General features: G+C 41.9%; 1 protein-coding gene across 7 annotated transcripts; it reads left to right on the forward strand.

The window, feature by feature from the left end:
• Positions 1–8,881: 8,881 nt before the first annotated feature.
• LOC119267181 (ribosomal RNA small subunit methyltransferase I-like) lies at positions 8,882–15,565 on the forward strand. Of its 7 annotated transcripts, XR_005132332.1 has the most exons (10): positions 8,882–9,122; positions 9,443–9,507; positions 12,151–12,247; positions 12,360–12,488; positions 12,741–12,849; positions 13,113–13,257; positions 13,563–13,611; positions 14,676–14,849; positions 15,032–15,164; positions 15,244–15,565. XR_005132332.1 is itself a non-coding variant. In XM_037548532.1 (9 exons), exons 1-9 carry the CDS (start codon positions 8,958–8,960, stop codon positions 15,110–15,112), a joined length of 1,014 nt encoding a protein of 337 aa, XP_037404429.1. In that variant the 5' UTR covers positions 8,882–8,957; the 3' UTR covers positions 15,113–15,532. The 7 variants fall into 7 exon arrangements, 6 of the variants coding, with proteins under 6 accessions (XP_037404429.1, XP_037404448.1, XP_037404462.1 ...); XM_037548532.1 differs by having other exon boundaries at positions 15,032–15,532; XM_037548551.1 differs by having other exon boundaries at positions 13,149–13,257; positions 15,032–15,532.
• Positions 15,566–17,991: the final 2,426 nt, after the last annotated feature.

Below are 17,991 nucleotides of genomic sequence, written 5' to 3' on the forward strand. Positions count from 1 at the left end.
TCGTCCCCTTCTTGAAATGAAGTCGTCCTCGACGGAAGCTCATATTCCTCGCCCAAATAAAGCTTCAAATATGCAATGTTAAAAGTGGGACTAACCCCAAAATCTGTAGGCAGCTCAAGTTTATATGCATTATCATTTATTTTCTCTAACACCTTAAAAGGGCCGTCAGCATGAGGCATTAGCTCTGATTTGCACAACTTAGGAAATATATCCTTACGCAAACGTAACCAAACAAGATCTCGAGGTGCAAACACATCATGTTTTCTACCCTTATCTCCAGCAAGTTTATATTTAGCATTCATACGCTCAATGTTTTCCTTAGTTAACTCATGCATTTTTAAAATCAATTCAACACGTTCTTTAGCATCAAAATTAACCAACTCCGAAGATGGAAGAGGCAACAAATCAATAGGTGCACAAGGTAGGAAACCATATACAACTTCAAAAGGGCACATCTTAGTAGTAGAATGCAATGAACGATTATAAGCAAATTCAATATGAGGCAAGCATTCTTCCCACATTTTCTTATTATTCTTCAAAACAGCCCTAAGCATAGTAGACAATGTTCTATTGACTACTTCAGTTTGTCCATCAGTTTGGGGGTGACAAGTTGTATTAAAAAGCAGTTTAGTCCCCAACTTAGCCCATAAACATCTCCAAAAGTGGCTAAGAAATTTAGTATCACGATATGAAACAATAGTATTTGGCACACCATGCAAGCGAATAATTTCATGAAAAAACAAATCAGCAACATTAACAGCATCATCGCTTTTATGACAATGGTATAAAGTGTGCCATTTTCGAGAATCTATCCATGACAACAAATATGCTATCCCTCCCCTTATTTGTTCGAGGTAAACCTAAAACAAAGTCCATAGATATATCCTCCCAATGAACACTAGGTACAGGCAAAGGCATATATAAACCATGAGGATTTAGTCGTGACTTAGCTTTTTGACAAGTAGTGCAGCGAGCAACAAAACACTCAACATCCCGTCTCATCTTTGGCCAAAAGAAATGTGTAGCAAGTATATCCTCTGTCTTCTTCACGCCAAAGTGTCCCAATAATCCTCCTCCATGCTCCTCCTGCAACTACAAAAGACGAACAGAGCTAGTTGGAATGCATAGCTTGTTAGCACGAAACACAAATCCATCGTTAAGAATGAACTTGTTCCAAGTTCTCCCTTCCTTACAATTCTGCAATACATCTTTAAATTCAGCATCATGCACATATTGATCTTTGATGGTCTCCAAACCAAATATTTTGAAGTCAAGTTGCGAAAGCATAGTATAGCGACAACACAATGCATCAGCAATAACATTTTCTTTACCCTTCTTGTGTTTAATGACATAAGGGAAAGTCTCAATGAATTCAACCCATTTAGCATGTCTATGATCCAATTTAGCTTGAATTTTAATATGTTTCAAAGATTCATGATCAGAATGTATAACAAATTCTTTGGGCCATAAATAATGTTGCCAAGTTTCTAAAGTTCGAACAAGAGCATATAATTCTTTATCATAAGTAGAATGATTCAGACTAGGCGCGCTCAATTTTTCAGAAAAGTATGCAACGGGTTTGCCATCTTGTAATAACGCACCTCCTAATCCAATTCCATTAGCATCACATTCAAGCTCAAAAGTCTTATTAAAATCAGGAAGTTGGAGTAAAGGAGCATGTGTCAACTTATCTTTCAATACCGTGAAGGCTTCTTCCTGTGCGGTACCCCAAACAAAAGGTACATACTTCTTTGTAACCTCGTTGAGAGGTGCAGCAATGGTGCTGAAATCTCTCACAAAATGCCTATAGAATCCAGCGAGGCCAAGAAAACTCCTCACTTGTGTGACCGTTTTAGGATGCGGCCAACTCTAAATAGCTTCAATCTTGGCTTTATCAACTTCAATTCCTTGTGGAGTAACAACATGGCCAAGAAAAGATACTCGGTCGGTGTAGAAGGTGCGCTTCCCAAGGTTACCAACAAACGTGCATCACGTAGAGCAATAAAAACAGCACGTAAATGTTCCAAATGTTCCTCCAAAGATCTGCTATAAATCATTATATCATCAAAATAGACTACCACAAATCATCCAATGAAAGCACGTAAAACTTCGTTCATTAATCTCATGAAAGTACTAGGTGCATTAGTTAACCCAAAAGGCATGACTAACCACTCATATAATCCAAACTTAGTTTTAAATGTTGTTTTCCATTCATCTCCCAATTTCATACGAATTTGATGGTATTCACTACGCAAATCAACTTTGGAGAATATTGTAGAGCCACTCAATTCATCAAACATGTCGTCTAGCCTAGGAATAGGATGATGATAATAAATAGTAATATTATTAATACCTCTATAATCAACAGAAATACGCGACATACCATCCTTTTTCGGCACTAAAATGATAGGAACATCACAAGGACTAAGGGATTCACGTATATAACCTTTGTCGAGCAGCTCATGTACTTGACGCATAATCTCCTTCGTCTCCTCTAGATTGGTACGGTATGGCGCACGGTTGGGTAATGATGCACCGGGAATTAAGTCAATTTGATGCTCAATCCCTCGAATAGGTGGTAATCCCGGTGGCACGTCTTGTGGAAAGACGTCAGCAAACTCCTGCAAAATGTTAGTGATAGCAGGAGGCAAAGAGGAAGGCATGTCCTCAAATGAAAATAATGCCTCTCTGCACACAAAAGCATAGCAAACAGATTTGCTAAAATCTAGATTATCAATATCAGATTTGGTGGCAAGTAAACATGCACTTTTCAATAATTTCATAAGCAACACTAGATGGTTTATTATTAGGCTTCATTTGTTGCTCAAATTCTTTTGCCACAATCTGATTTTCACTCTTATTTTGCTCCTGTTTTGCTTTATTAGCTCTATTAATATCATCTTTCAAAATGGAATCAGGAGTCATAGGAAGCAAAGTAATATTTTCGTCCTTATGAACAAGAGTATACTGATTGTTTCTACCATGGTGTACAATTTTTTTTATCAAATTGCCATGGTCTACCAAGTAATAAGGAACATGCTTGCATAGGTACCACATCACAATCAACATAATCATCATATGTAGAGATACTAAAATGCACACGAACGGTACGTGTTACCTTAACCTTGCCGCTGTTGTTGAACCATTGGATGTAGTAAGGATGTGGATGCGGTCTTGTGGTGAGAGAGAGCTTCTCCACCATCTCCATGCTAACCAAGTTGTTGCAGCTCCCTCCATCTATGATGACGCGAATAGAACGTTCCTTCACAACTTCCTTTGTACGGAACAAATTATGCCTCTGATTTTGCTCAGCTTGTGTAACCTGCACACTCAAAACACGTTGAGCAACTAAACATTCATACATGTCAGCATCTTCAACAGCCATGTATTGTGTCTCATGATCAGAATCATCTCCACAGTGTTCTTCATGTGTAATAAGAGCCAAAGTCTCCTCCATCCTCAGTAGCAAACATCACACGCTGAGGTTTGCATTCTCTCACAAAATGTCCTCTTCCCTTACAACAACGACAAATAATATCACTTGTGTGCCCTGTTGATGCCATGGAAGAAGAAGAGCTCTGCACAGACTCGGCAGGTGTGCTCTTGGCAGATAGCGGTGGTTGTGCCTGCTTTATTGTATCACGGCTGGAGGTGGCACCTGATGGAGGTGCTGGTGTAGTGGAAGTAGAGGATGCACGTGGTGTCCATGATGAAGATCGACCTGCAGAAAAGTTAGTTCGCACCAATGCGTGTCGATCCTGTACTTCACGTTCAGCTTTACAAGTAAGATGGAATAAACGAGTGATATTATTATACTCCTTATACTCTAGAATGGTCTGAATCTCTTTATTTAATCCACCCATAAAATGTGCAAGCATAGCTTCATTCTCCTCAACAATACCACATCTAATCATGCCAGTTTGTAATTCCTGATAATATTCCTCTACAAAAAAATTTCCTTGTCTTAAATGCTACAATTTTTGAAGTCATTCACGTTGATAATATGGTGAAACCCAACGAGTACGCATAGCAGTTTTCAAAGAAGCCCAAGTAGCTGGAATATGATATAATCTACAATGTTCAAACCACCAAACACATGCAAAGCTAGTGAAAGCACAAACAACAGCAGGAACACGTCTCTCCTCAGGATATTGTAAACATGTAATTCGTTGTTCAGTTTCTAACTCCCAAGTAAGATATATATATCAGGAACATATCTACCCTCAAATGGTGGAATATTAAATTTCAGTTTAGGGAGATGGTCATGATCTCGTACCTGAGGGGGAGCCCTACCATTGCCACTATTTGCATGTGGACGACCTGGTGGTTGTGGTGCTAGTGGTTGCACGTAATTCTGATTTTGATCAACCCCATCCTCTTAATCTCCCACAAAATCATCCTCCTCCGCATCAGCAGCAAGAGTCAGAGAAGTATCAATAGCAGCACCAACAGTTTGGTCAGGCGCAAGAGGGAGACGGCTCACTCGGCGGAGGGCTGTTTCGTGACGTGGAGGTAGTCATTGTTGTTGTTATAGAGGTGCGTTAAGTGCAGCCGGTGGTGGTGGTGGTGGAAGACGCGCGAGCAATTCATTAAACTTGTTATCGAGCTTTGTTTCGAACGTCTTCTTCATGCCATCTATCTTCTCCATGGCCTCTTCAAATCTGTTTAGCATATCTTGCACTTGTCCACTCATCATTTGCTGAAATTTATCATGCAACTCCTTATTCGTCATGTTCTCCCAGTCAGTCTCGTCGGCTTGTGATCCTGCCATGGTTAGCAGCAATAGAAACACACAAGAATATGATCCTACAGACTACTAACAAGAGGTGGTGGTGGGTGTCACAAATCCATCAAGAAAATCTCAAATTCTTACCCAGCAGCAGGCGGTGATCGGCAACCGTCGTAGTCAAAACTCTCAAAGCTTGGATAGAGCGATTACCAGGGAGAGTCAAATGCACGACATAGATGTATGTGGAGCTGGGAAGGCTTATAATATGGTAGCAAAAAAGGTCAGTAATAATCAATTCAGAGATGCAAAGTTGAATAAATGCTCAACGACGATACTGTGATGGTCCTAGGCTAGACCGTGCTAGAGACGCGAGCCTAGAACACTAACAAAATCACGGTGTTGCACGTAAACAAGGGAGAAGCACACTCTGATTTTTCTCTCTTTTTTTTCTTTTTTGCACTTTTTCATTTTTTTTGCTCTGCAACAAATTTTTTTCCGAAAAAGTCTACAAATGGTCTAAAAACTACCTAGCCAGAATTTTCCAGACTTAGTTTTTTTAGTTTGGAACTATTTTTCTACTGTGGGTAGCACGGAATCTCGGGAGTCCTACTTTGTCACAACCCAAAGTATCGCGTGATTTGGAACTCGAAAACAAAGCAACAAATACTGGACTCGGACTGGTGGCGGAGATGAATCTGGTGGAACTCGGACTGGTGGCGGCGATGAATCTAGTGGAACTCAGACTGGTGGCGGATATATGTTGCAGGTGGACTCGGATTGGCATGATGGCGGCGGATATGTGGTGGCGTATATGGACTCGGATTGGCGGTGAATATGTCGTGGTGGTATATGGCAGCGGCGATGAAGTTGGTGCGGTGGTGGTATACGATAGCAGCGATGATGATGATGCAGTGGTGATATATGGCAGCTGCGACGAAACAACCTGTGAACATAACTCAAAACTCTAAAGGACTAGAGGCTAAGACCAGCAACTTGACACGATGATGCAACCGCAAATTCAACAAAGCAAATACATAAAAGATTATGCAAAGGCTCAGATGGGTTCGGATAGGATGGACTAACCCTATTTTTTTGGCTTTTGCGTGGACTGTAGGTATGAAGAACAGACTCGATCTAAGCTATGAAAAACTGTAAAATCTCACCGAGCAACTTGAAAATCTGATACCACTTGATAGAGGCGAAGGTGTCCCGATGTTTCGATGAGATGGTGACTATCGTTTTCTGTGGGAGTCGACCTTGACGATCCGGCTACGAACGTGCAAGACATCGCGCCTTAGAAATCGCTAAACCAACTTCCGAGGGGTTATTGACCACGCCGGAGCACGATCAACCTGACCATGAGGGTCTGTTTCCTGCGAGCAAACGAAGAACAAGCGAGAAACTAAGATTGCAATCTGGATATTGCGAATATAAGATGAAAGCTTTATTGATCAAGGTGGGGTTCTGTGATGCCTTGGTCTGATCGTTGAACACAAACGAAGTATGTGAAGTTGCAGCTATGCCGAACTTTTAATCTAAACAAAACCCAAAGTCTAAATGATGCCCTAAGGGCTGTATATATGGAGGAAGAGAGGGGGAATTTCATGGCCCTTGGAGGAGGGGTCCGAAACCAACCCTAACTCTTGTTTCCCCACACATACGGACTCTAAAAACGGCCTATACTTAAGTATTTTGAAATTACATGGGCCTGGCCCAATAATAAGGTGACGCATCATCTAGAATAGCATCTGGACGAAATTTATGAATTGACATCTTGTGTATTTTGTCCAAGGCTTCATGCACTCCTTATGGTGGCTTCATAGTCCCCTCGCGCATGCCATCATCTCCATGCTTGGTCTTGCTCCGGTGTTCATCCCTCTTATCCATGTCAGGCCCTTCATTTGTAAGCAAAACAAATGTATCCAATTTAGACATCATCATATTCTCATGAACATTAGAATCATTACCAAGAAATGAAAGTACCTGATAATTTAATTGGCGTCCGCGAGCTCCAGTAATTGGTCCAGTATATGTAGCAGTAAGGGCTGTGGGTGTAACAATGGTATGAATGTCCTCATCAATAATACTTTTCCTTAATTTTAGCCACCTAACATTTCTTAAGCAATTTGTTTAATATATTTTTCAGAAATATTAAACAAGCCGAGGCACAAAACCGGGCATGGTCTGTGCGCCAAAGGATCCCTACTGGCGAAATGAAAAAAGAAAACAAAAACAACCTCACCCAAAGTTGGAATACAGTGCATGTCCCTTTATCATCCCATGCATATCTCTCCTTTTTTGTTAAGAATATACGTGTGTTCTTTTTTTTCTGTGGAATATGCGTGTGTTCTCCTACTACATGCTCTTGTTCCACATAACACATTCAGCCTAGCAATAAAGTACGTACCTACAAAGGCTTATACGTAAAATAGTTGTGGCCTATTTGTTCATAAAATTACAAAGAAAGAACAAACAAAAGGAGAAAACAAAAGCACGTCTTGGAGGGTCACACAATGCACCCCATACCAGCCCATCTTATCGAGCCCAATAACGCATAATCCCAACCCACAATAAAACAATATGAGCAAAGCGGGCAGCCAACATACGAGATGACGTCAGCCTGACATCAGCTGAATGAGACATAAGGGCATGGCCAATGATATGCTTCAAACCTGATGCCCCATTGTCCAACTAGGCTCGGATGGCAGGTGGAGCTGGTATGGTAGCCTCGCAGTGTGTCGGAGTGGCTTCCACAGGAGGAGGGCGCTTCATGGGAGAAGGAAGAAAAGAGAAGAGAAAGAGGGGAAAAGGAGGTGAGAGATGGAACTTGGTGCTCACATGGGAGATAGAAGATGACACAAGTGTGGGGGCATGGTAATGGCTCGCTCAGTTTAGCGCGTTGTGTGATAAGTACCAAGTTGATGCCTCGTTTTCTTTTCTTCCTAGCTGGATGGGCTGGGGCATCAGTAGGTGATGCTTTCTTTGTTCATGCCCTAACTATATCTCATTCAGCTGAGTTTCAGGCGCTTTGATTTTAACTAGTCAATGTGTATGTGCAATGCACGTTAATTTGAAAGTATATTAAGTGCATGCGGATGTTAAGTAGGATATTATTTGCATGTTATTATGTGATTAACACTATATTTGGCATGAAATTAATTGCACGCTAACGTGTTGAGCGCTCGACATTGAAGTAGTTTAGATCGTTGGATTGACATGATTTAATGGCTGCGATTAACTGGATTTGCCCCTTTGGGTCTTTTTATATTGGTGTAGACTAGTAATAATGTACATGCAATGTACGTTTATATTAGGTAAGATATTAATTGCATGTTATATTAGGTAAGATATATCTATTGCACGTTGGTATTTGGTAAGATATCAATTATTTTTTCGCTGGAATGGTAGGATATTAATCATATGACAGATTCTAAGGGATAGCGTTGAGTCAAAATATGTTTATAACCAATGGCAATGATGGATAATTAGAGCGTTAAACGTGTTTGGTGCTCAACATTGGAGCGATTTGAACCGCTAGATAACATGATTTGACGGTTGAGATGGTTTGAATCTGCCCATTTGGGTCTTTTTATATTTTATATATATATATATATATATATATATATATATATATATATATATATATATATATATATATATATATATTGTGTTACTATTCATCAGCCAGGGTGCAGAATAAGTTATTCTTCATTCGAAGTAATCTTACGATCATTTCATAATTAAATTACATTTGGAATTATAGTAACATTCAAATAGTAACATTTCTATTGATTCACTACGTAAAATTTAACATAAGAAAATAAAAAATATAGGTCATAAGACAAGAAAATTTGCAATTTATGTTTATTTTAGACTATGTTTTTACGTTTGTAATTTTACATAACATAAATTATTTTTTACGGCGATTATATATTTTCTTACGGTCCCTTTTCGCGTCGGAAATAAGACAAAACTTACGGAACGTAAAATTATGATGCATTGATGATAAAATAGAGAGGGTGAAGAATAATTATTCCTCATCCAGAATGACGAATAGCGCGACTAAAAGGTGCTTCTAGGTCTTTGGGACCCGTTTCCTGTTAAAAAAAAGCACTTAGATCGTCTTGATCGGATCTGACGGTGATGCTTTCCATACACTTATTTCATTTTTCTCTTTCTGTCAAAACTTAGACTTATCCCGACAACTATCCCCGCGTGGCCGCCGCCAATGGCGTCTCTGCTCCGCCTCCAGGCCCTCTTCTCCCTTACGCTGGCCACTCCCCGCCGTCTCCCATCCCATCTCCGCTGTGCCGCAGCAGTTGCGTCTCCGCTCCCTCGCCGCCTCCCTGCTGCCGCCTCGAACGGCTCGCCGGAGCAGCGGGCCTCGGAAACGGTAGTCCTCTCTCCCGTTTGACACTGCTTCTGCTTAATTATTTGAGTCACTGGTCACTGATGATCTATGGAATGTGACGTTTTTGCACATTGGGGGTTCTGAGTGCAGTACTGCAGCTTAAACGGAAAGAAAGTTTTTATGTTACCTTTTTGTATTGGTACTTTGTAGTTTCAGAATATACTGTGTATTAATAATCAGTTTTGCTAAAGCACATCTAGATATACTTCAATTTCCCCTTCAAAGCTTGATTTTGTTGTATCCCAATCGGAAATGGCATGTTTATTGACTTACCTCTGATGTTGCTCCGATTTGATATGCAGGATTTGGAGTCGGGGTTGTATCTAGTGGCGACACCCATAGGGAACCTCGAGGATATCACCTTGAGGTATATTATTTACTTAGCTGTTATATGGTACCTCTCAGTACCAGGTGAGTACTAACGGTTAGGCTAATCGAAGTGAAAAGTGGTAGACTGTTTTTTTTTTTGGCACACAGGTGAACAAACTTCAGACATTTTTTTGTTTGCGAGTAATATCTATGAAGTTTAATTATGTGTTTTGACAAAAGAGAAAGTGGAGCGACGAGGCAACTATTTATTCAAATTCCCTACTGCTCCATAGCCCTTAGTATATCATACATCAGTTGGCTTTTTCAAGCCTCTTAAACTGCTACTATGATAGTGGTTGCAGAGACCTTAATAGCACCCCAAGTTCTGGGTTCGACTCCTGGTGGGAGAGGATTTAAACAGGTCTGGGTAAAATTTTCTGAAATAAAGGGCTGTGGGGCTGTTGCCCTACAGTAATTACTCAACAACAACAACAACAACAAAGCCTTTAGTGCCAAAGAAGTTGAGGCAGGCTAGAGCTGAAACCCATAGGAATCTCGCAACCAACTCATGGTTCTAGCACATGGGTGACAAGCTTCTACGCACCCCTGTCCATGGCTAGTTCTCTGGTGATACCCCAGTCCTTCAGATCTCTCTTTACGGACTCCTCCCATGTCAAGTTCGGTCTACCCTGACCTCTCTTGACATTATGAGCACCCTTTAGCTGTCCGCTATGCACTGGATCTTTTGGAGGCTTGCGCTGAACATGCCCAAATCATCTCAGACGATGTTGGACAAGCTTCTCTTCAATTGGTGCTACCCAAACTCCATCTCGTATATCGTTATTCCAGACCCGGTCCTTCCTTGTGTGACCACACATCCATCTCAACATCCGCATCTCCGCCACGCCTAACTGTTGAACATGTCGCCTTTTACTTGACCAACACTCAGCACCATATAACATTGCGGGCCGAATCGCCGTCCTATAGTACCTGCCTTTTAGCTTTTGTGGCACTCTCTTGTCATAGAGAACGACAGAAGCTTGGCGCCACTTCATCCATCCGGCTTTGACTCGATGGTTCACATCTTCATCGATATCCCCATCCTTCTGCAGCATTGACCCCAAATATCGGAAGGTGTCCTTCTGAGGCACCACCTGCCCATCAAGGCTAACCTCCTCCTCCTCGTGTCTAGTAGTATTGAAACCGCACCTCATGTAATCGGTTTTAGTTCTACTAAGTCTAAACCTTTCGATTCCAAGGTTTGTCTTCATAGCTCTAACTTCTTGTTAACCCCCGTCCGACTATCACCGACTAGCACCACATCATCCGCGAGAGCATACACCATGGGATATCTCCTTGTATGTCCCTTGTGACCTCATCCATCACCAAAGCAAAGAGATAATGGCTCAAAGCTGACCCTTGGTGCAGTCCTATTTTAATCGGGAAGTCATCAATGTCGCCATCACTTGTCCGAACACTTGTCACGACATTATCATACGTGTCCTTGATGAGGGTAATGTGCTTTGTTGGGACTTTGTGTTTCTCCAAGGCCCACCACATGACGTTCCGCGGTATCTTATCGTAGGCCTTCTCCAAGTCAATGAACACCATATGCAGGTCCTTTTGCTCCCTGTATCTCTCTATAAGTTGTTGTACCAAGAAAATAGCTTCCATGGTTGACCTCCCAGGCATGAAACCAAACTGATTTTTGGCCACGCTTGTCATTCTTCTTAATCGATGCTCAATGACTCTCTCCCATAGCTTCATTGTATGGCTCATCAGCTTAATTCCATGGTAATTAGTACAACTCTGAACATCCCCTTTGTTCTTGAAGATTGGTACTAATATACTCCGTCTCCATTCTTCTGGCATCTTGTTTGCCCGAAAAATGAGGTTGAAAAGCTTAGTTAGCCATACTATCGCTATGTCTCCGAGGCCTCTCCACACCTCAATGGGGATACCATCGGGGCCCATCGCCTTGCCTCCTTTCATCCTTTTTAGAACTTCTTTGACCTCAGACTCCTGGATTCGCCGCACAAAACGCCTGCTAGTATCATCAAAGGAGTCGTCCAGTTCAATGGTAGAGCTCTCATTCTCCCCATTGAACAGCTTGGTTAATTTTTTTTTCCAAAAGGAATTAGGCTTTCCAAGATTGAGACCTGAGGTCTTTTCTGCTGTAATATAGGAGCTTTTCTTGACTTCCAAATGTTCTAAGCAGCAGCAACAATAATCTCCATGAAGCAGACCAGAAAAACCAGTTTTAGTCTTTTCAAAGGATTGAACCATAGTGCTAGCAGAAATCCAAGAAACTCCAGCAATAGACCAGCATCGAGAGGCAAAACTACATTCAAAGAATAGATGATCTCTTGTTTTCAACTGGTTAGAAGAACATAACACACAATTTGGGCCAGAGTCAAGCTCAGTGTTTCCTAAGCATCATATCTATAGTGTTCAAACGGTCGTTTAACAACAACCAGGCAACAACTTCTGCTTGCGGATGCGTTGGCATTTCCAAAGCGTAGAAAAGAAGCTGTCCATCTGAACCCCATTAAAAAGGAATTTGTATAATTAGCAGGAGTGAATCGGCCAGAGTTCAGTCTATATATCCATTGATCTGGTTGACTATTGTCCCCTCTCAAAGCAAAAGCTCATCCATCTCCTGATGCATACTCCTATAATAAGCTGATGATTATTTTTGCAGGGCATTGCGTGTTCTGAAATGTGCTCATGTGATACTCTCTGAAGACACAAGGCATTCTGGAAAGTTACTTCAGCATTACAACATCAAAACACCTCTTGTGAGTTAATTTCATACCCAGCTTTGTCATGTCAGAGCTACCAGTAGCTGCACCTTCGACATGGCTGTGATTGTCTACAGTCAAACTTAGAACTTAAAATTTAAGTTTGCAGCTCAGCTTCCATAAGTTCAACGAACGAGAGAGAGAGCCCATTATCTTAAAGAGGCTCCATGAAGGGGAAGCAATTGCAGTGATTAGTGATGCTGGTACTCCAGGCATCAGTGACCCTGGCATGGAGCTGGTAAATCAGTTTGCTCTATTTAATTTTTTCAACCTGCATCTTTCATTGACGAAGCAAAGAATAATGATTTGACAGTCACTTCACTTAACAGTACCATAAATAGAATGGTATACATGCTATTGGTTAGTTGATGACTTGCTCGTTTGGTACGAGATAAATTCATTAGCAATGAACAACATCGGAACATGTTTTTAGGTCTCATGGTGTTCCATTATGTGTGAGATATTAAGCATGTTGTACCGTTGGTCACAGGCTAGACTATGCGCGACTGAAAAAATCCCTGTTATTCCCATTCCTGGGCCTTCTGCAGCAATTGCCGCTCTTTCTGCATCGGGTTTGCCAACAGAGGAATTCACATTTGGTAAAATATGTCAATACTGTACTCTTCATTTATCAATCGTAATCATTCTTTCGATTCAGTAAAAAGGACAGACCCAGTGCTAGAAGCTCCCACACCAAGTGGGGTCTGGGGAAGGATTATACGAGGCAAGCCTTACCCCTGCACAGTGCAATGCAGAGAGGCCGCGTCGACCCCAGGACCTCTTGGCACAAGTGGGAAGTACTTCACCACTGCGCTAGGCCTGTCCCTCATTCTTTCGATTCAGTACTGATTTTTATTTCTAGTGGGTTTCTTACCAAAGCATGGTCGATCAAGAAAAGCCAGGCTTGAGGTATCTGCTCGTGAGGCTGTGACACAAATATTCTATGTTCCTCCTCATGGAATTCATCAGTTTCTTCTTGATGCTGCTTCATCTTTTGGCGATTCAAGGTAACAGATATTTTCACACCTGCATGTTGTTGCATGATCTACAAATATTTTTAATACAAAATGGCAAGTGGAAGCATGCAAACCACAGTAGTACCACATCTCTCTGTTGTGATGTCACACACACATGTCGAATATGATTATTGCTATTGAAGCCAATAATCCCTTTTTTCCTCTAGACAAAAAATAGTAATCACTGTACGAGCAGCTTTGTTCCTATTTAAGTACAAAATATTTATAGTTGTGGTATTAGTGTGTGCAAGTCTTCTTTCAGATTTGTTGACCTGTTTTGTTTCATTTGTGTTGAGGTACAGGTCATGTGTTATTGCAAGGGAGATTACCAAATTGCATGAAGAGGTAGTCCTGCAATCACCTCCTGTGTAACCTACCCATTCTCTTATTTCCTACATTGTCCTTTTCTTTATTATTTGTGAATATCCTACATTGTCTTTCTTGTTGTACAATCTTCAATGAATTCTGGTGGATGGTTACAACATCACATCCACTCTAGACAGACATTTTTGACTTGATGTGCTTTGATTTACAAAGCTACATTACTGAATGTGCTGCCAGGAGCCACCTGATCAGCTGCTTCTTTATACTCCCTCCGTTCCTAAATATAGGTCTTTTTTACATTTCAAATGGACTACAACATACGTATGTATGTAGACATATTTTAGATTGTAGATTCACTCATTTAGCTCCGTATGTAGTCACTTGTTGGAATCTCTAGAAAGACTTATATTTGGGAACGGAGGGAGTACTTGGTAGTGTTGACTTGTACACTTATACTGAATTATTATTTTTTTACCATCTGAACTCCGATGAAAGGGAGCCTTGGTGCAGGGGTAAAGTTGTTGCCTTGTGACCATGAGGTCACAGGTTTGAGTCCTGGAAACAGCCTTTTGCAGAAATGTAGGGAAAGGCTGCGTACAATAGACCCAAAGTGGTTGGACCCTTCGTGGACCATGCGCAAGCGGGAGCTACGTGCACAGGGCTGCCCCCTACCATCTGAACTCCGATGTCTGATCCCTTTGCATGGACGCCCTCATTTGCTATACGGGTTAATACGTGTGCACTCATAAATATTGGTTCTGTGAAGTGTGGTGTACCTATATAGAGCAGTGTGACCCATCTTGTAGTGTTAAAATCACGTGTATACTCCCTCCGTCCCAAAATTCTCGTCTTAGATTTGTCTAGATACGGATGTATCTAATACTAAAATGTGACTTGATATATCCGTATTTAGACAAATCTAAGACAAGAATTTTGGGACAGAGTGAGTATTTATTTAAGTTGGGAAAAGAATAAATTGTAAATAATCTCACTTTCCCCAAATACAGGTTCGTGCCATTCCATGTAAATTTATAATTTTGGTATTTTTCTACTTTGCGGTCCTGAACTTTATATAAATCTTGCAGTTTTGGCGAGGAACCCTAGGCGAAGCAAATGAAGCCTTTGCATCTCGACAGCCAAAGGGAGAAATCACCATCCTCATAGATGGGAACTCAGTTTCAATTGATGAAACACCATCTGATGATTTTCTTGAGCATGAACTCAGAGAATTGATGGCAAAAGGGCATGCTCTTTCAACGGTGCATATTCCACTCAATTCCTTGATACATTTCAAGCTTTCAAGAAAGTTTTGGGATTTGCAGTTTTGCCTGCATAGTGTCAAAAACGTTCTTATATTATGGGATGGAGGGAGTATCTTACAAGATAATGATCATGCGATCATCTTATTTCTTTTCTTCTGAACTGCTGTTATCAATTATAGGCGGTGAAATTGGTGGCCGAAGCTACATCAGCAAAGAAGAAAGATGTTTATGCACTAGCACTGAGGGTGTTTGGAAAATGACTAAAATGCAATCCATTTGCTCACATCTGGGCATGCTAACATCTTCACCATGGTACTTTCTAGACCATATTCCAATTATTATCATTTTGTTTGAACATGTTGGGTAGCATATTGCTCTTGTGCATCTACAGTGCGGAGCCATATTAGGAATGTCCATGGTCGATGTTTGCTTCAACATGGGAATGTCAGCTATTTCGTAAGATTGCTGGAGAACTATATCACTTTTTGTCGTTGGTTCTTCCCAGTACGGTGCTCATATGGAACAGCCATATTTACCATTCAAATATTTTCTCGGCCATACAGCATGGTCAAGAGGTTGCGGCCCATCAAAGTAGCCCGTTTCATCTATTGAGAATCAGCTAGAGATGTATTGGAAATTTGTAATTTTTGAAGTTGGCTTTCCTCCTTTTCTAATTGCTATAGTTTGGTGTCAAAGTATGGTTGATCCGTAAATAACATTTTTGTCTTCCGAAAAGTAGGTTGAAACCCCTCGCCTATGCATACAAGGATGCACACAGACATCTTTATTATATATTATTTAACAGAGCTTGATAAAAAAATACATTAATTATCCCAAAGCCACCACCTTCCTGATGACCTTCGTTGCTACACCTACAAGCTTGATGATGTGTCTTCACCTTGCACAAACACACACCATCTAAACCAATGGCATCGCCAAGCTGCCCCATGATGAGCTAAGAGCATCAATCGGTTAGGTGACACCTAGCGTGCGCTATCCTGTTAACTTTGTCAGACCCAACTGTCATCAACACCACCATGGCGCCACACAACACAGCCACCCTGCGCGCGTGCGTCCATCGTCGAGACTCCACTGCGCCATGCCATCGTTGATGCGGTAGATGCAACACTGCTCCACCTCCTGGCCCCTTTAGTCAGCACTTACTCCAAAACGATGCCCCCAAGAGGTAAATGGCACCAGAGGAGCTGTGTGACGCCCGGATAATTAAGCTACAGTAACACTCTACTAATGATGCCATGTCACCACGATTACTGTTGTCAATCTCGCGATGATTTAAATCCCGTTCGAATTCAAATTTAATTTAAAGTTAAATAAATATAGTTTTCAAATGGCAAAATAAAAATGTGGGTTAGGTTACAGATATTCCCTAACTTTTTTCATGAATTATCCAACATATTTTGAATTAATAAAATGTCCATAACCTGTTTAAAACACAGTTAGCAACAATTAAATTTACCGTTTCAATTTAAATAAATATCCAACCTTTTCAAAATAAATTGTAAATCGGTGTGCCACTTTAAAAAATATTTCTTAGTAATTATGTGCTAAGTGGCACATTTGACAAAGTTTGTTTGATAGCTAAAATAAATAGAAAACCATAGAGAAAATAGAAAATAGTAAATGGAGAAGGAACCTAACTACTGTGCACTTTGGCCCATCATACACAGTACTGGCCTAGCCCACCCTCTCTCTCCTTCAACCTCCTACTACAGGAGGCAGGGAGGCTGTGACGGGCATCCATGGCACCCCGGGCACGTGCCGGCCATCCCCCGACCCCTTTGAGGTTAAGAGCATCCTCACACCCCCTCGAAACCCTAGCGCCATTCCCTCCTTTCTCCTGCGCCGCTTTCTTCCACCTCGCCCGCAGTCGAACCACATCGCCATGGCCGACCTCATCCTCGTGGCCACTGCCCTCCCCGCCGTCTGAGACTGCGCCGGGAGCACCGCCTCTGTCGTCTTCATCGACTACGTGGACGCATTCGAGCTCCAGACCCCTGCCTCGCGCGGATCGACGCCCTAGTCCACCGTGGATCGTTGCCGCCGTCCGTCTGCTCCAAGTGTAACGCCCTCGATGTGACTATATCTCCCACGTGTCGAGGCACGACTTAGAGGGATAATCGCATTGAAGGCATATGTCGCAAGTGAGGTAATCTTCACACAACCCATGTAATATAATAAGGGAAGAAATTACATAGTTGGCTTACAATCGCCACTTCACACAATTACATGAATAAAGCATTACAACAACCAAATACAATCAGGGGTCCGACTACGGAGCCAAAATAAAAGAAGAACCCCAAATGCGACAAAGGTCCCCGATCGACCCCAACTGGGCTCCACTACTGATCAACTAGAACGAAACAACACAAAGAATAAGGTCTTCATCGAGCTCCTCCTGAGCTTGGTTGCGTCATCTGCACGGACTCATCGGCACCTGCAAGCTGGTTTTGGAAGTATCTGTGAGCCACGGGGACTCAGCAATCTCGCACCCTCGCGATCAAGACTATTTAAGCTTATGGGTAAGGTAAAGGTATGAGGTGGAGCTGCAGCAAGCGACTAGCATATATGGTGGCTAACATACGCAAAAGAGAGCGAGAAGAGAAGGCAAAGCACGATCGATAAACTATGATCAAGAAGTGATCCTAGAATAACCTACGTCAAACATAACTCCAACAACCGTGTTCACTTCCCGGCCCCCACCGGAAAGAGACCATCACGGTTACACACGCGGTTGATTCATTTTAATTAAGGTCAAGTTTCAGGTTTTCTACAACCGGACATTAACAAATTCCCATCTGCCCATAACCGTGGGCACGGCTTTCGAAAGTTCAAATCCCTGCAGGGGTGTCCCAACTTAGCCCATCACAAGCTCTCACAGTCAACGAAGGAATAGACCTCCTCCCGAGACATTCCGATCAGACTCGGTATCCCGGTACAACAAGACATTTCGACAGGGTAACACTAAACCAGCAACACCGCCCGATGTGCCGACATCCTGATGGGAGCTGCACATATCTCGTTCTCAGGGCTACACCAGATAAGCAATCCGTACAACTAAAACCAGCCCTCGAGTTTCCCCGAGGTGGCGCTGCAAGGGGCTCTAGTTTGGACCAACACT

This window comes from Triticum dicoccoides, chromosome 1A, assembly GCF_002162155.2.
Source record: "Triticum dicoccoides isolate Atlit2015 ecotype Zavitan chromosome 1A, WEW_v2.0, whole genome shotgun sequence".
Taxonomy (NCBI): Eukaryota; Viridiplantae; Streptophyta; class Magnoliopsida; order Poales; family Poaceae; genus Triticum; species Triticum dicoccoides.

Coding starts and splice junctions, on each gene's coding strand:
- LOC119267181 (XM_037548532.1), top strand. CDS start 8,958: ATGGCGTCTCTGCTCCGCCTCCAGGCCCTCTTCTCCCTTACGCTGGCC. Junction 13,258..13,562: donor TCATCTTTTGGCGATTCAAG/GTAACAGATATT, acceptor ATTTGTGTTGAG/GTACAGGTCATGTGTTATTG. Junction 13,612..14,675: donor TTACCAAATTGCATGAAGAG/GTAGTCCTGCAA, acceptor TAAATCTTGCAG/TTTTGGCGAGGAACCCTAGG.